Consider the following 14,475-nt stretch of genomic DNA (forward strand, 5'->3'; position numbering starts at 1 on the left):
AGAAAGAAAGAAAGAAAGAAAGAAGGAAGGAAGGAAGGAAGGAAGGAAGGAAGGAAGGAAGGAAGGAAGGAAGGAAGGAGGGATGGAGGGATGAAGGGATGGAGGGAAGGAAGGAAGGAAGGAGAGATGGAGAGAAGGAGGGAGGGATGGAGGGAAGGGAGAAATGGAGGGAAGGAAGGAAGGAAAGAAGGTCCTATGGTAGAAGGGAAAAAGCACAGGCCTTGGAGATTGGTGACTTAAGTTGTAAACCCCACCACTGAGTCCTCTATAACCTTCAGTAAGGTTACTTCATATATCTATATATATTCATAGTTCATTTCTCTATATTTCAAATCCTCATCAGAAAACTGAAAATTTCAAGATCCTTTCTATCACTAATATTCTACAAAGGCTAGAGGTTAAAATTAAGGGCAAGGGGATTTATTATGGAAGAGCATCATTCTTGAGGGCTCATTCGGTCTTATTACTCAAGTAATATTCACATTTGAGGTAAATTTGGATTTCAAAATCCAAAAGTAAGTGGTAAAAAGCAGGTGAATCACGTCTTGATTGGTAGCAAAAAAGGGGCGACAAATTACCACATTTTTTGTTATCATCTAGATGCTCAGCGATTTCTTGTCCCTGAAAGAATTAATTCAAGAGAGAAAATAGGGCTATTTTTAGAAGCTTGTTGATAAGTGATTTATTTCAGGCAGGTGGAATGTGTCTGCTTGGTTTTGGTGCCGAGAGCAAACAGGACAAAAATATGCTCTCAAACCAACTTTTGAAGATAAATTTATTGGGGGAAGGAGAAGCATGGAATCCTGGAAGAGGAACAAGGCTCAATGAGTTAGTGACAGCAATTGAAGCTACGCTGATAGGGTCTAGGAAAGAAGCTCCCCTGAGATGTAGCTGTGGTGCAGAGGAAGCTGGCACTTTTCTACTCTAATCTTGCTAACTAGGTGCTAAGCTCAGTTGTTTCTTCATTGCTATTAAAGTACAACTGCTGTCAACACCCTCCAAATTTTAGTGTCCTTCCTATTGATGCCATCACTACAGAGTTTTTGGACAATACATCTTTGGTTTATTTTTTTAAATAAAAAAGTTTAAAAATTCTTTTTGTATAAATTAAATGGTCAGTCAAAAAAGCATTTATTAAGCTCTGGGCACTATGCTAAATATTGGGGATTCCAAGAAAAGCAAAAAAAAATAGTCTCTGCCTTTATGGGGCTTCCAATATAATTATGGTTAGGGAAATAGTTTTTAATTTGTATCATGCTTTTTATAATTTACAAAAACTCCTCACAGATAATTCAATGGAAATAATATTGCATGTAGAGTAAAAGGAGGTTAGTTCAAATCCTTCCTCTGTCATTATGGGTGCTTGTGTGACCTCTTTCAACTTCAATTTCTTCAGCTGTCAAATGAGGAAATTGAATTAGAAGTCTTCTAAAAAACTTCCTCTAATTTATAGTCATTTTACTACTATGCTTATGATGTCATTTGTGTGAGACAAATGAAACAAGTTTTAGTGTCCTCATTTTAGGGATGAGGAAACCCAAAAACTCAGAGAGGGTAACACTTCCTCTGTCACCATGTATTTGCCCTTTATTTCTGTCCTATGAAATTTGGTGTCTAATTTCTCCTTCATGTCACATACTTGTAAGGGAGATTGCTAGGGACTCCCCTTTATAAACTCTTTCAGAAACACCATCTAGGTCTAGGAGATCAATGAATAGAGTGATGAGTGCTCTAGCTGGAATCAAGACGTGCAGTCATTTCAGTCATGTCCAGTTCTTCATGACCCCATGTGGAGGTTTTCTTGGCAAAGATACTAGAATGGTTTGCCATTTCCTTTTCCAATTCATTTTACAGTTGAGTAAACTGAGGTAAACAGGATTAAGTAACTTATCCGGGACCAAACATCTAGTAGTCGGAGGACAGATTTGAACTTAGGAAGAAGAACCTTTCTGACTCAAGACCTGACACTGTATCTACTATACCACCTAGATGCCCTGGAGTCAAAAAGACCTGAGTTCAAATCTTGCCTCAGACACTTAGCTTCACAACTCTAGGTAGGTCACTTTATCTCTGCTGGCTTCAGTTTCTTCATCTGTAAAACAGAGATAATAGCAGCACCTAACTTCCAGAGTTGCTGTACAGATTCCCATCCAATAGAATGCAGACTCCTTGAAGGCAGACTGTTATTCTTTTTAAATCTTTTTATTCCCAATGCCTAGACACAGATACTTCCTTGCAAGTAGTAGGCTTTCCACAATCTCCTGCCATCTACATTTGTATATTTCCTACTATACTATATTATCCTTTAAAAAAAGAGAGGAAAGGTGGGGGAAAGACGAGAGAGTGAATCCAAAGAGAACTAATCCCCAACAGGCTGTGAAGAAGGTCTCAAGCTAGACAATCCCTATTGTATATTTTTCTGTGCTCTCAAGTATATACTGGTACTTTCAGTCACTTTTCTCTCCCATAATGAGGATTTAACATTCTCTTCTACTGTATTACAACTCTCAGATGATGACAAAAAAGGGATTACCCCATGCTGGGCTGCTAATTTGGAATGGTTCTAATGGTGATTAGCTTGTCTGATGAGCCTATTAAAAACTGGGTCCATCTAGGAAAGGAAACTCATGGTATAATCTTTTTTATAGGAACCTCGGTTTGAACCAGAACTCTTTCAGAACAAGATCGTGTGTGAGAAGCCCAACAACAACCTCAGTAAATTCAAGGGTTATATGTAAGTAACCAATGGCCCTGTGTTATTTGCTAATGTCCTTTTTTTGCTCTTGCAACTATTGAGTTGAAATATTTTTAATTCATATTTTCTGTCTTAGTAACAGTCCTAAGACAGAAGGAAGAAGCTAGGCAAATGGAGTTAGGTGACTTGTCCAGAATCACACATCTAGGAAGTTTCTAAGGTCATATCTGAACCCCACTCTACATTTTGAATTCCCAACCCCAGATCTAGACTTCTAGCCATTGTGTCACCTAGCTGCCCCAGAATATTTTCTTGAAATGACTTAATAGGCAATTTGTAATTCAGAGCATTAATTTCTACCACACAGAAGGGAGTTTGACATTGAAAAAGCCTGTCTGCTAATCAGACATTTTTAAAATTTATATAACAATGAAATATCATAAGGAATCAAAAGATTTGTGTTCTCATCCCAGCTCTGCCACCAGTTAACCCTATGACCTCAGGCAAGTCACTTAATTTAATTGGGGAGGAAACCCAAATTTCCTCATCTGCTAAACAGTAGCTCACATTTTGAGTTCACATCTCTTTCAGGCTTAGGAAGTATTTTCCTCACAACAACCCTATAAGATAGGCAGTGCAAATACACTTTGGACAGATGAGAAAGATGAGATTCAATACCAAGTCTTCCAACTCAAAGCTTCTAATATACCAATATTGCATCTCAAACATATATGTAAAAACCACAAACCTATAAATTTAAAATATTACAGTGTTATAATTTAATACTCTAATGGATCTATGATCTCTTTCACACCTCTATTTCACTTCGATTCAACAGGCACCTATTTAACACTTACTCATTGCAAAGCATTGTACAGATTGCTCTCCTTCCCATTCTTGCCTATGTCTTCCCATTAATCCTCCATAGATGAGCTATCCATTGTTCTAGAGGCCCTTTTCTAAATCTTTTGAAATTCTTTGGATACCAGTGGAGCACTGAATCAGTATGTTCATCCCTTGCTCTCAATATGTGATGAGAGCAGAAGTATCAAATTCATAGCTCAAGTATGCAGCATGGATAATGTGAATTTGTGGTTTTCTAAGTCAATATGAAGGCCTTCAGAATCTGTTTCTGTTTTAGTTTGATACCACTGACTAAGGCATCACCTTTTCTAATCATATATTTCCTGGGTGATATATTTTAAGTTAATTCTTGCATGTAAACCTATGGGATCCATATTGCTAAGAGGGGTTCAAGCTGCAGCACAGAATTCCATAGTGGCCCCCCCACCCCAATGATGTTCTTCCTCATTACCCTCTACTTGCCCCAGGAACAGCAAGGGATGGTGCTTGAGTGACTGTTTGGGTAAGTGTAGGAGGACTGCCTAGGCCTACTTTTGCTCTTCTGATTACGAGACATCAGAACCATGTTCTTTATCTCCTCTATTTCTTTTGCCTTTTGTGCCTCTTCCAGTTGCCTTTTTAACTTTGCTATTTCTTTGTCTTTTTCTGAGGCCTTAGATTGTTTAGGCTCATTATCCCTGGACTCATGAACATAGGCTGCTGTTTTCCTAAGTTCCTCAATGGGCAAGGTCTCCCATTGTGGGCAATGCAACTTATAATATCATTGAATGGGAGTTGTACTACCCTTAAGAAACTGACACCTAACATGTTGAATATTGTCTTCTGTTGTCATGTCCCTAAAGCCTAAGATGGTCTCTCCTGCCTCCAAGAGCCTGTATAAATAAAGGCTTGGGTGTTCCTCTTCCCCTTGTGCTTCTCAAAGGATCCCCATGCATTTGAGCGATGTGCATGCAAACGCATCGCTTCCACCAAATCCTCCCTACAGCGTTTCAGATATGCCATGTTGGCATGGGACAATAACTCGAGACCTTGATGTTGTTCAGGCCAAGAGGCTAGGTTGGGGCTTGCCTCCAACTGCCCCCTCTCTTAGAGTTCTGGGGGGGGGGCACTATGGAATTCTGTGCTGCAGCTTGAACCCCTCTCAACAATATGGATCCCACAAAATCATAATTGGTAATATGATACAGCCTACTTATACCCACCGTGCATCTTTCCATTTTCCTTTGGGTAATTTTCATTTTTGATTCTTTGGAGATTACAGTGCCCCATGCTTCACAGACCCATTCAGCATTACCCAAAGATGGATTTCTCTGTCAGCTAACAAATAGGAATTGTTGGAAGTGATGCTTAATTTCTGAAAGGCAATCCAGATAGTTTTCTTCTTCCTTTTCAATTCTAAGCCTAAATCATTTTCTATCTAAAATGCCTGTCCAAATCAGAAAGATTGATAGACTAACTCAGTGGATTGGTCATACTACAGCTGACATATTGTTATTCCAGTTACTGATGGGTTTGGCACTACAACATCCCCAAACAGAAGCCTCTGAATCATTTCACCTTCTATAGGGAATCCCTCTTCCATCTGGGCTCTATGTAAGAAATAATCAACAATGATGGTAGAGAGCATTGGTGAATTTACATCTTCCTATTTTTCTGTCTTATTTGACATTAATAATCAGAGATTTATTGAACAGTTATCACTGTGGTTACATTAATCAAGAAATCATATGTGATCTTAGCATATTTATGAAGACACTTTGTTAGAGGAAAATTTTTAAGTCTACTGAGTCTACGTTTTAGTCTACTGAGTTAAAATTTTAGAGATATTTAAATAAACAGCACTCAATAAATTCAACAGAGTTTTTTATTCTCTTCACATCTCAAGTTCTTATATGACTATGAAGATGTAATCTTTCTTAGAAAAAAATCCTTCCTATTCCCTTATCATATTTTCATCAAGGATACCTTTTGTAGCTCTGTAGTTCATAGACTTATGGCTATAGAGCTAAAAGAGGTTATAAAGGCCATCTAGTCCAACCTACTCATTTTACAGATACATTTCATAAAGATTTCATACCAATGAGAAAGTAGGCATACCGGTCAGAAGTTGTTAATGTCCTCTTGCTCACAATTTTTTAGAAATAAACTTTTTGTGATTTTTTTCCTATCACTTGCTATATTCTATTTTCTTTTATATAAATTAAAATTTGATTCCTTCAACATTTTCAAAATCATGACACCTCCAAAATGAAGCTCTTTTTTATGTCTCTGGTCCGGCTTCCCTTTCTGACTTAATTTCATTGAGAATTATTTCCACTTCTTCATATAGTATTTTGTGAACTAAAGTTAAACACATGGTCAGCAATATTGAAAATATATTTATGTAAAATGTATTTCATTATTTTCCTATTTGTTTCCCTTATTTCCCACTCCCAATTTCAACTACAAATTCTCTTGTATCTTTATGTTGTACTTTTTGCAAACATTTTCTCTTCCAGTGCCTTTCATTCTTTTGTGAGATCATAGTTCTTGTGATCTTCTCCCATGTTCCTCATTTTACAAAATAAGCTCATATTCAAAATCTGTTCTGTCCTTGGCTACCATTTTTCTCTATTTGGCAAACATATCTAGTTACTGGGTAACTGGTTTCTGTGTTCTATTGGCCTCCTCAATATGGTGACTGACATAAGAGTTAAAAGTCTGAGGGAAATGTTAATAATCAGTCAGTCAGTCCCGTTATCTACTTTCTACTATTAAAGTTAAATTAAAAACTCCTGGTTCTTAGTTTCCATAGAGTTTGTTAATATTACTTGAATAAGGAAAGCAGATAGAGATTAAAGCCTATTTCTAATCTAATTCTAACCACATGTCTCTACACATGGCTATCTCTCTCAGTCATGGTCCTCCACCACCTCTGTCTAAGGGAATAGAGAGAGTACATCCCCTCAAACTCCCCTCTTTTATCCTTTCTTTTGGCCTGAACCCATAACCTTTTAGTTCCATGTCATGTCCCTAGGACTCTTCATCTATGATATTTTTTTGGAATGTTCATGTGATATCTAGTCACACAGCACAGCAACGCGGGTCAGATGATCCTGGGGGCAAGGGGTTCCCTTTACACAATCCCCCTTGTGATTCTATTGGGAGACAAGCATGTTAAAATCATTTGCTTCCAACACTATTTTTCAGCTGATCTGCTTCACTTAGGGAATAGCTCTTATAATTATCTGCAGTGCCTTTCTCTTATCATTATCCTTTATTTCTAGTAGTATTCATCCATGTTCATCATGTCTGGTACTGTTGGATTCTCTTATTGAAGACATTATTCAGGGGATATAAGCATTAGATTTCTTAGTAGTCTACAGGCCTTTAGCCTTCTTCCTAAACCATAATACCTTGTATTATACAATGAAACAAGGTATTGCTGTACTATCTAAAAATAAGCTATCCATTCATAGAGGCTGACACTGAGAAATAATTGTACAAAAATGCTAACATATGTGCGTGTGTGTACTCCAAAGTAGCTCTTTTACATTTTTTCAATTCAGATAAAGATATTTTATTCAACCTGATCTCCACCTTCTCTTTTCAGTTTTATCACTTTGTCTTTCTTTCACAAAGATTTAATTTCATGCCATTCTCAGATTTTTCACAAGCCTTTTTGGAGAAAAATGGCAGAAGAGTATTGTTTGTGTTGGCTTTTTAAAACTTTATCATGTGCTTAATTTGTACAGAGAACTATTTCTATGCTTGAAAACAGAAAGTATTATTGTAAAAATGTCAACCCTCTTTCCTCCTATCCCATTAATACCTTCTTTGGCTAGAACTTAGGGCTTTCTTCTGTATTGATTTGTGATGTCATCAAAGTAGGGAACAAGAGATGAAGAAGTTCTCTCCACCAGTACAGATCAGCCAGTCTTTTGCAACTTACAATCTTAAACAGTTGAGAACTGAGAGACTAACTAAATCACATTTGCCATCCAGTTTGTGTTGGAGGCAGAACTTGAACCCAGCTATTCTTGGCTCCAAAGTTGCCACTCTTTCCATTACATAATGCTGCTTTTCATAGCCAAACAAACATAGAGACAGAAAGTACTTGGATTCAAACTCAGTGTCACAGGACAGAGACAGTGATCCCTTGGCATAATAGATTATAGGTTTTGGATTCAGAAGGCTTAGTTTTAAGTCCCACTTATGAAACTTGAGGAAGTGACTTAATTTTTCTGATCTCTAGTTTCCTTACCTGGAAAAGGAGTGTTAGAGTAGAAAACATTTGAAGTCCCTTCTAGCCCTGTTGATTCCAGCACTTTTGATTCAACAATTTAGGGATACATGGTTGTGGCAATGTGGATACTTCCTCTAGTGAGAGAGAGGTAGATAGATGTCACCAAAGACAAATTCAGATCCAGTTTCAGATCTTTAGTATGTATGTGATCATGGGCTAACCATTTAATTGATTAATGCCTCAATTTTCAAAATGGCAATCATAATAATACCTAATAATAAAACCCCTTGGGGTTGCTGTGAGCATAGAATGAGATAATATAGTAAAATGTTTGTAAACCATTTTGGCTCTCTATAAATGCTAGCTATTGTTGGGTTTGCTTTTATTATTATTATTATCATAACACTTCTTGGTGGGTCTCTGAGAGTTCCTATGGCCAAAAGATTCATTATCCTTTAAAAGACTTGATGATGACCTCCTCCAGACTTTTACGACTTCTTACATGACACCCAGTCCAATATCAAGCCTGTATTTGAAACTTTTTGAGCTTAGTAAGACCTACCAGAATTTGTGTCCCCTGATGGAATCTTGAAGAACTTGGGTTCACCTCCACTCCAGGATGAAATAGAAAGTTCAATTCAAGAAACAAACATTTACTAAGAACCAGGCACTATGCTTATGGCCACAGATATAAAGATAAAAAAGGTATAGTCCTTTGCCTCAAGAAGCATATGTTCTTCTTGGAGAATTGTGTTAAGTGCAGAGAAGCATAATATAATGTCTATTGTGACAGAAGCAAATGGGAAGGGAAAACTCAACTAAAGGGATCAATAAAGACTTCATTAAGAAGGTAACACCTCCCTTGAGTCTTTGAAGGAAAGGAAAGATCCTGGATTGGGGAAAAAAGTGGGGAGTTGCATTTCAAGGCCCAGAAACAATCTCTGTGAATGCACAGAGACAAGAGATAACATGTTAAGCCTGTAGTCCAGTTAGGGAGGAGTATAAAATGAAGTCAGAAAGACATATTGTAGTTAAACTGTGGAAAACCTTAAATATGAGACAAAGTATTTAACCATTCATCCCATAAACAATGGGGGCACTAAAAAGGTTTTTGTACATGAGAGTGCCCTAATCATACCTGGAAAAGAATTTAGCTTGTGAATTATTATGACATTGGTGGAGTTTGCATAGAACTCACTCGAGAAGAAGTTGATACTATTTTATTAATTGTGTAGAAGCAGGTTTATAGGGACAATGGGCTTTCCTTCTTCCACAAATAATGTACTCAAAGGATTATAGACTGGAAACCAACTTGATTTTTCAGCTGATTATTCTTGCCATCCTCACTCTAATTCTGTCTGAATAACAGGTTTACTGATCTTTCTAGAGCAATAACAAAGCCACAAATCATAGATTTAGAGCTGGATGAGACCTTAAAGATGATCTAGCCCAATCCTTTCTTTTACAGAAGAAGGAACTGAGTCCTGGAGAGGGAAAATCATTTGCCAAAGGTCATTCCTAAAGTTACTGTCAGAACACAGACTTAGGACCAAGATCTCTTGCTTCCCTAGAGTTTCCATTTTTTGTTCAGAATGTCAAAATGCTCAGAAACATCATGGATACTCTTCCCTGAGTAACTGAGCTGTTACTAGGATAGGGCAAATGGAGCTTTGTCCCAAGGTGCCAAAATTGAAAGCACTTATACTCTTTCTGCAAGTAGAACAGAATATAGCCCCAAATTGACAAGAAAATTTTATTAAAATAGGAAACAAGCATCTGATATTTTTCTGCTGTTCCCTCAGTAATATAGCCATATCCTAGGTGAAGTCTTTCCCCTCTGGCTCTACTCTACTCACTCCCCTTGAAGTTGTTTTGTGGCATGCCCGCTCTCTTTTTCCTTGCAATCTGTAATATCCCAGAGTCTCTCCTCTCAGGGAGATTTGTGTCCTGAGGCCTGAGTTATGACCACAATGTGTGTGTATCATACATATACATGCATGCATGCACACATACACAAAGGACTGAATTTGACTTAATAATTTATCTTAAAAATTTTTTAAGTGATTCAACAGCACCTTTCACATTGTTTGTGTTTTTATGTTTTGGTATGTTTGCCATAGACCTCAGAATTCCTAGTTACAGCTCTACCTCATGAAACATGAAACAATTTTTTGGCTCTTTGATCCTCTCTCCCTCTCTCTCTTCCTCTCTGGTCTTATTCTCTGGTCTCCAAATAATAATAATAATAATAATAATCACAGTAGTATCATTTACATGGAACCTACAAAGACCTTTACATATTCTCTCATTTTATTCTTATAATGACTCTAAGATGTAGGAGCGATTATAATCTCCATTGTACAGGTGAGGAAACAGGTTGCAGGAGGTGAAATAATTTGCCCAAAGTCATATAGCTAGTTAATATCTAAGGCAGGTTTAAAATCAGGTCTTCCTGACTGCAAACTATGCACTCTGCTGTGCTTTACACACACCTTGTTATATCCTATGGTACATAATTGGGAATGGCAGATGTGGGAAGGATAAGGGAAAGGAGAGACAAGAGAAGGAATTGAGAGAAATAATAACTGAAAAGACAGCTAAACTATTTAAATCAAGGACTCCATCCAATTCAATTCAAGATATCTAGAAAGAATACACACTGGCACAAAACTCGAATGGCTTACACAAACACTAATATAAATGATCTAAAGAAGGAAGAACATAATTTCAGGGATCTTTAGCTCTAAGTCTGGTGAAAGATTAGAGAGTGGCTTTCTCTGGCATTTTGATGAGGGAAATTACTTGAGTAGACCACTAGCAAATTGTTACAGACTCACTACTAAAGTTAAGAGTTTATTTAAAGTCTAAAGAAAGCATCCCCCCTTTCCAAGATATCTGCTTTTTTCCAAGGCCCATCATCTTTCATTTCTCTCTTCTCTGAAAGATAAACTTCCCTTATAAATTCAATATTGAAGCTTAAAGGTGTTGCTTTGATCCATGTCATTTGTAAACAAAGAGATCCCAAGTCATCCAAATAGAGCTTCCTGGCAAATACCCAACACCAGGTACTTGGTGGCCATGTAGCAGTTGATTCCTCTAATCCTCTTTCTTGCTGATTGAAAGTGAATGTCATTTCTGCATGTGGGGCTGGGAAGCCAGAGTGCTCAAGGGTGGATATTTTCATCATGTATCAACACAAAAGGTCACAAAAACTTCTGATAAACTAAGACTCTAATCATAAAATATCCAACACTCATTATTTCTAAAACCTTGTCTTAGCAAATATGGATGGAGAGTAAGAGAGGCCCAGGGATATGATATCAGGTCTGCTTCTGTGTCGCTTTATACATCACACAAAGTAATTTCTGAGCTAATCTCAACTCAACCCATACCATACAGAATTGTTAAGATCATACAGAGAGAGACAGACAAAGAGGGGGAGGAATACAAACCTAGTAGTGAATCAATGAATCCATCAATCAGCATTTATTTAAGTACCAAGTAGTACAAAGCCCTGTCCAAGGTGCTACAACTATAAAGATGAAAATGAAGTGTCTGGCCTCAAGGAGCTCTATAGGAGATACAGCATTTGGACATCTAAACATATACCTGTAAGTGTATGTTTATGTATTGAATATGTATATAAATATATACAAGTAAATCTAAATATGTACAAAATAAATTCAAAATCACCAGGATATAGAGGAAGTATTAGCATCTGGGGAAAAAATCAGGAAAAGTTGTGGCTTTGTGAATATGGTTAGAGTTCAAGTTAGGCACAAGGGGTATACCATAAAATCAATCAATAAACCAACCAGGAAACATTTGTAAAGTATCTATTATATGCAGGGCAGTTTAGATTTAGATAAAGGTGATTTTCAAGATGAAGTTCATCTTGGCATCTTGGAGGAAAAGGTGAAAAGGGAACAACTCCTAAATGTTAGATGAATTTTCCATGGAGGCTCTATGGGAAAGCACAGATAAGAATCACATAAGATGAAAAGAAACAATTGGTTTGCAATTGACATTAATGAAGAGTATACTCACTTTGGCAAGATCTCATATCCTTTGAAGTACTGGAGTATTACCTACTTATAACCACTCTGAACTGCAGTTTCTTCATCTGTGAAATGAGGAAAACAATCCTTTTCACAGGTACTTTTAACTTAATAGGGCCTTGTTCTAAATTGACCTAAATTAATCAGTTTAGAGATGTCAAATGTACATAGCCAGGGCACCCAGTACAGCCCACAACCCTCTCAAGTGCAGCCTAAACCACAGTAAATTTTAATTGGGAACTATTTAACAAAAATTCATTAACATGCAATACAACATTGATAATGTTAATATGTGGTTTTCTAATATGAGACTTATAGGCATTCTTATGTATGATTTAGTGGCCTCAGATTATATTTGAGTTTGACACCACTGATATAGTCCAACCCACAAATTTTACAGCTAACAAAGCCAAGTCATTCAGAGGTTAATTATCACTTAGGCTCATTCTGAAGAAAGCACTTTGCAAACAGCAAAGTACTACATAAATGTGAGCTATTATTTTTGCTGCTATAAATTAATATATTTTAAAGCCCAAAAGAGGCACCAAAAAATCTATGAACTTGAATAATCTACAACTTGGATAATAACAATTTGGTTGTACTTAGAAGACTCTAATTTTTCCTGAGTTCAAATCTGACCTCAGACACTTACTAATTGACTGAACCCAAGCAAGTCACTAAACCCTATTTGCCTCAGTTTCTTCATCTAGAGAAGGAATTGGCAAACCACTCCAGTATCTCTGCCAAGGAAACCTCAGTTGGGGTCACAAGTTGTTGAATGCAACTGAAATGACTGAACAACAACAACAAAAATAGTCTCTAGGGTTCTGGCAGCATGATATAATGCAGAGTACTTGGATTTGGAGGCAAAAGGCCTGGATTAATCTCATTTGTACTATTTATTACTTACTGAACTTGAGCAAAACTCTTAACTTCTATGGACCCAATTCCTTCATTTATAGAATGTTTCTACATCTGTTAGATTTCCTAAGACTTATAAGATCCTTTATAATTCTAAAATGATGAGCCTATCATACTGATTCTCTCCAAATCTCTCCTTTCACTTCTTCCCTACAAGTTTTGCTGAATCTTTTGCATTCTGGCCTCCCAACTACTTCTTCACTCAAACTATTTTGTCAAATGTAACCCGTGACTTTCCTTGTTGCCAAATCCAATGTCTTCTCAGCCTTTTCCCTCAAGACCTCTGTTTAGCATTAGCCACCATAGTCCATACCTTCATATGGCACACTCTGTCCTCAGTTACCATATTCCCCAGATTCTCCTTTATGTCTCTCAAAGATAAGGAAGCAAAGAGAGGGGAAAGACTTAATCTGTTCTTGAAGGTCCCCACCTCTCTGCTTGGGGCACCTACAACAGGCTCCTCATTCTTGAGTTCGTCTTATAGATCACTCTCAGAAGGAAGGAAATTGTCAAGAAGAGACAGAAAATGTAAAGAATTTAAGCCCTACTCCAGCCTGTTTTGAGAAATCCACTGAAAGGAGGACTAACCTCTGCAATGTACCTCCCAGAAAGGAGAGCCTGTAAACATTCTTCTGAACTTAATATATGACTAGGTGTTGATCATTCAAATACCCAACAGCCATATGAGAGGTCTGGGGTGTGGGTGTTTCCCTGGCTCTAGCCTACTCTTAAACCATAGCATCAAAGAGAACCACACCCAGCAGCACAAGTAAGAAACAGGTCTTTAGTGCATAGCTTTTAAAAGAGCAGAATGCTATGAAAGCTTTTTAAGCCTATGCCCCACACTTAACCCTATACAGGCATGGGAACTATGAAAAATAAGTTGTTAGCGTAGAGTCCTGATGAAAATTCAGAAGCATGGAATTTTAAAATTAGAGGAAACCCTAGAGATTATCTTGTTCCATTCATTCCTTTGACTGAAAAGAAAACTAAGACCCAAACAAGTGAAGGACTCACTGGCCACAATGCATTTCTTATGGATAGAAGATATTTCCAAACTGAAGGCGCATTACTCCATCTTCTATTATTCTATGCTCCAGTCATATTGGCCTATCTAATTTTCCTTATATGTAACATTCCATCTCTCACTTCTGTGTTTTTGCCTAGGCTGTTCCCCATACTTAGAATGTTCTCCTTCCTCATCCCTACCTCTTGGAACCTACCTTCCTTCAGGACTGAGCCCAAGTTCTAACTTCTTTTTTTTTAAAACCCTTACCTTCTGTCTTAGAATCAATATTGCATATTGGTCCCAAGGCAGAAGAGCGGTAAGGGCTAGGCAATGGAGGTTAAGTGACTTGTCCAGGGTTACATAGCTAGGGAGTGTCTGAGGTTAGATTTGAAACTAGAACCTCTTGTCTCTGAGCCTGGTTTATAATTCACTGAACCACCCAGCTACCCCTCCAAGTTCCAACTTCTCCAAGAGGCTTTTCCTGATTCCCAGGTTTAGTGCCTCCAGTCCAAAATCATTGTGTGTGTGTTTGTATCTGTTCTGTTTTGTTGTTTGGTTTTTTTTTATTAAACCAGCACTTAATACAGTGACTAGAACATAGTAAGTACTTAACAAATGTTTATTGATTGATTGACCTGATACTTATTTATGTTAACATGTTGTATCCTTACCATCATCAGACCATAAATTCCTTGTGGACAAG

The 14,475-nt window shown here is 37.4% G+C and overlaps 1 protein-coding gene across 1 annotated transcript in view; it reads left to right on the plus strand.

The window, feature by feature from the left end:
* Nucleotides 1-14,475, plus strand: part of ATP10B (ATPase phospholipid transporting 10B (putative)) — a 158,731-nt gene that overhangs the window by 49,192 nt on the left and 95,064 nt on the right. Inside the window, exon 4 of the mRNA XM_044659845.1 lies at nucleotides 2,649-2,734. Within this exon, the coding sequence (XP_044515780.1) occupies nucleotides 2,649-2,734 (86 nt within the window). The remainder of the gene's footprint in view (nucleotides 1-2,648; nucleotides 2,735-14,475) is intronic.

The sequence above is a fragment of the Gracilinanus agilis genome, chromosome 2, assembly GCF_016433145.1.
Source record: "Gracilinanus agilis isolate LMUSP501 chromosome 2, AgileGrace, whole genome shotgun sequence".
Taxonomy (NCBI): Eukaryota; Metazoa; Chordata; class Mammalia; order Didelphimorphia; family Didelphidae; genus Gracilinanus; species Gracilinanus agilis.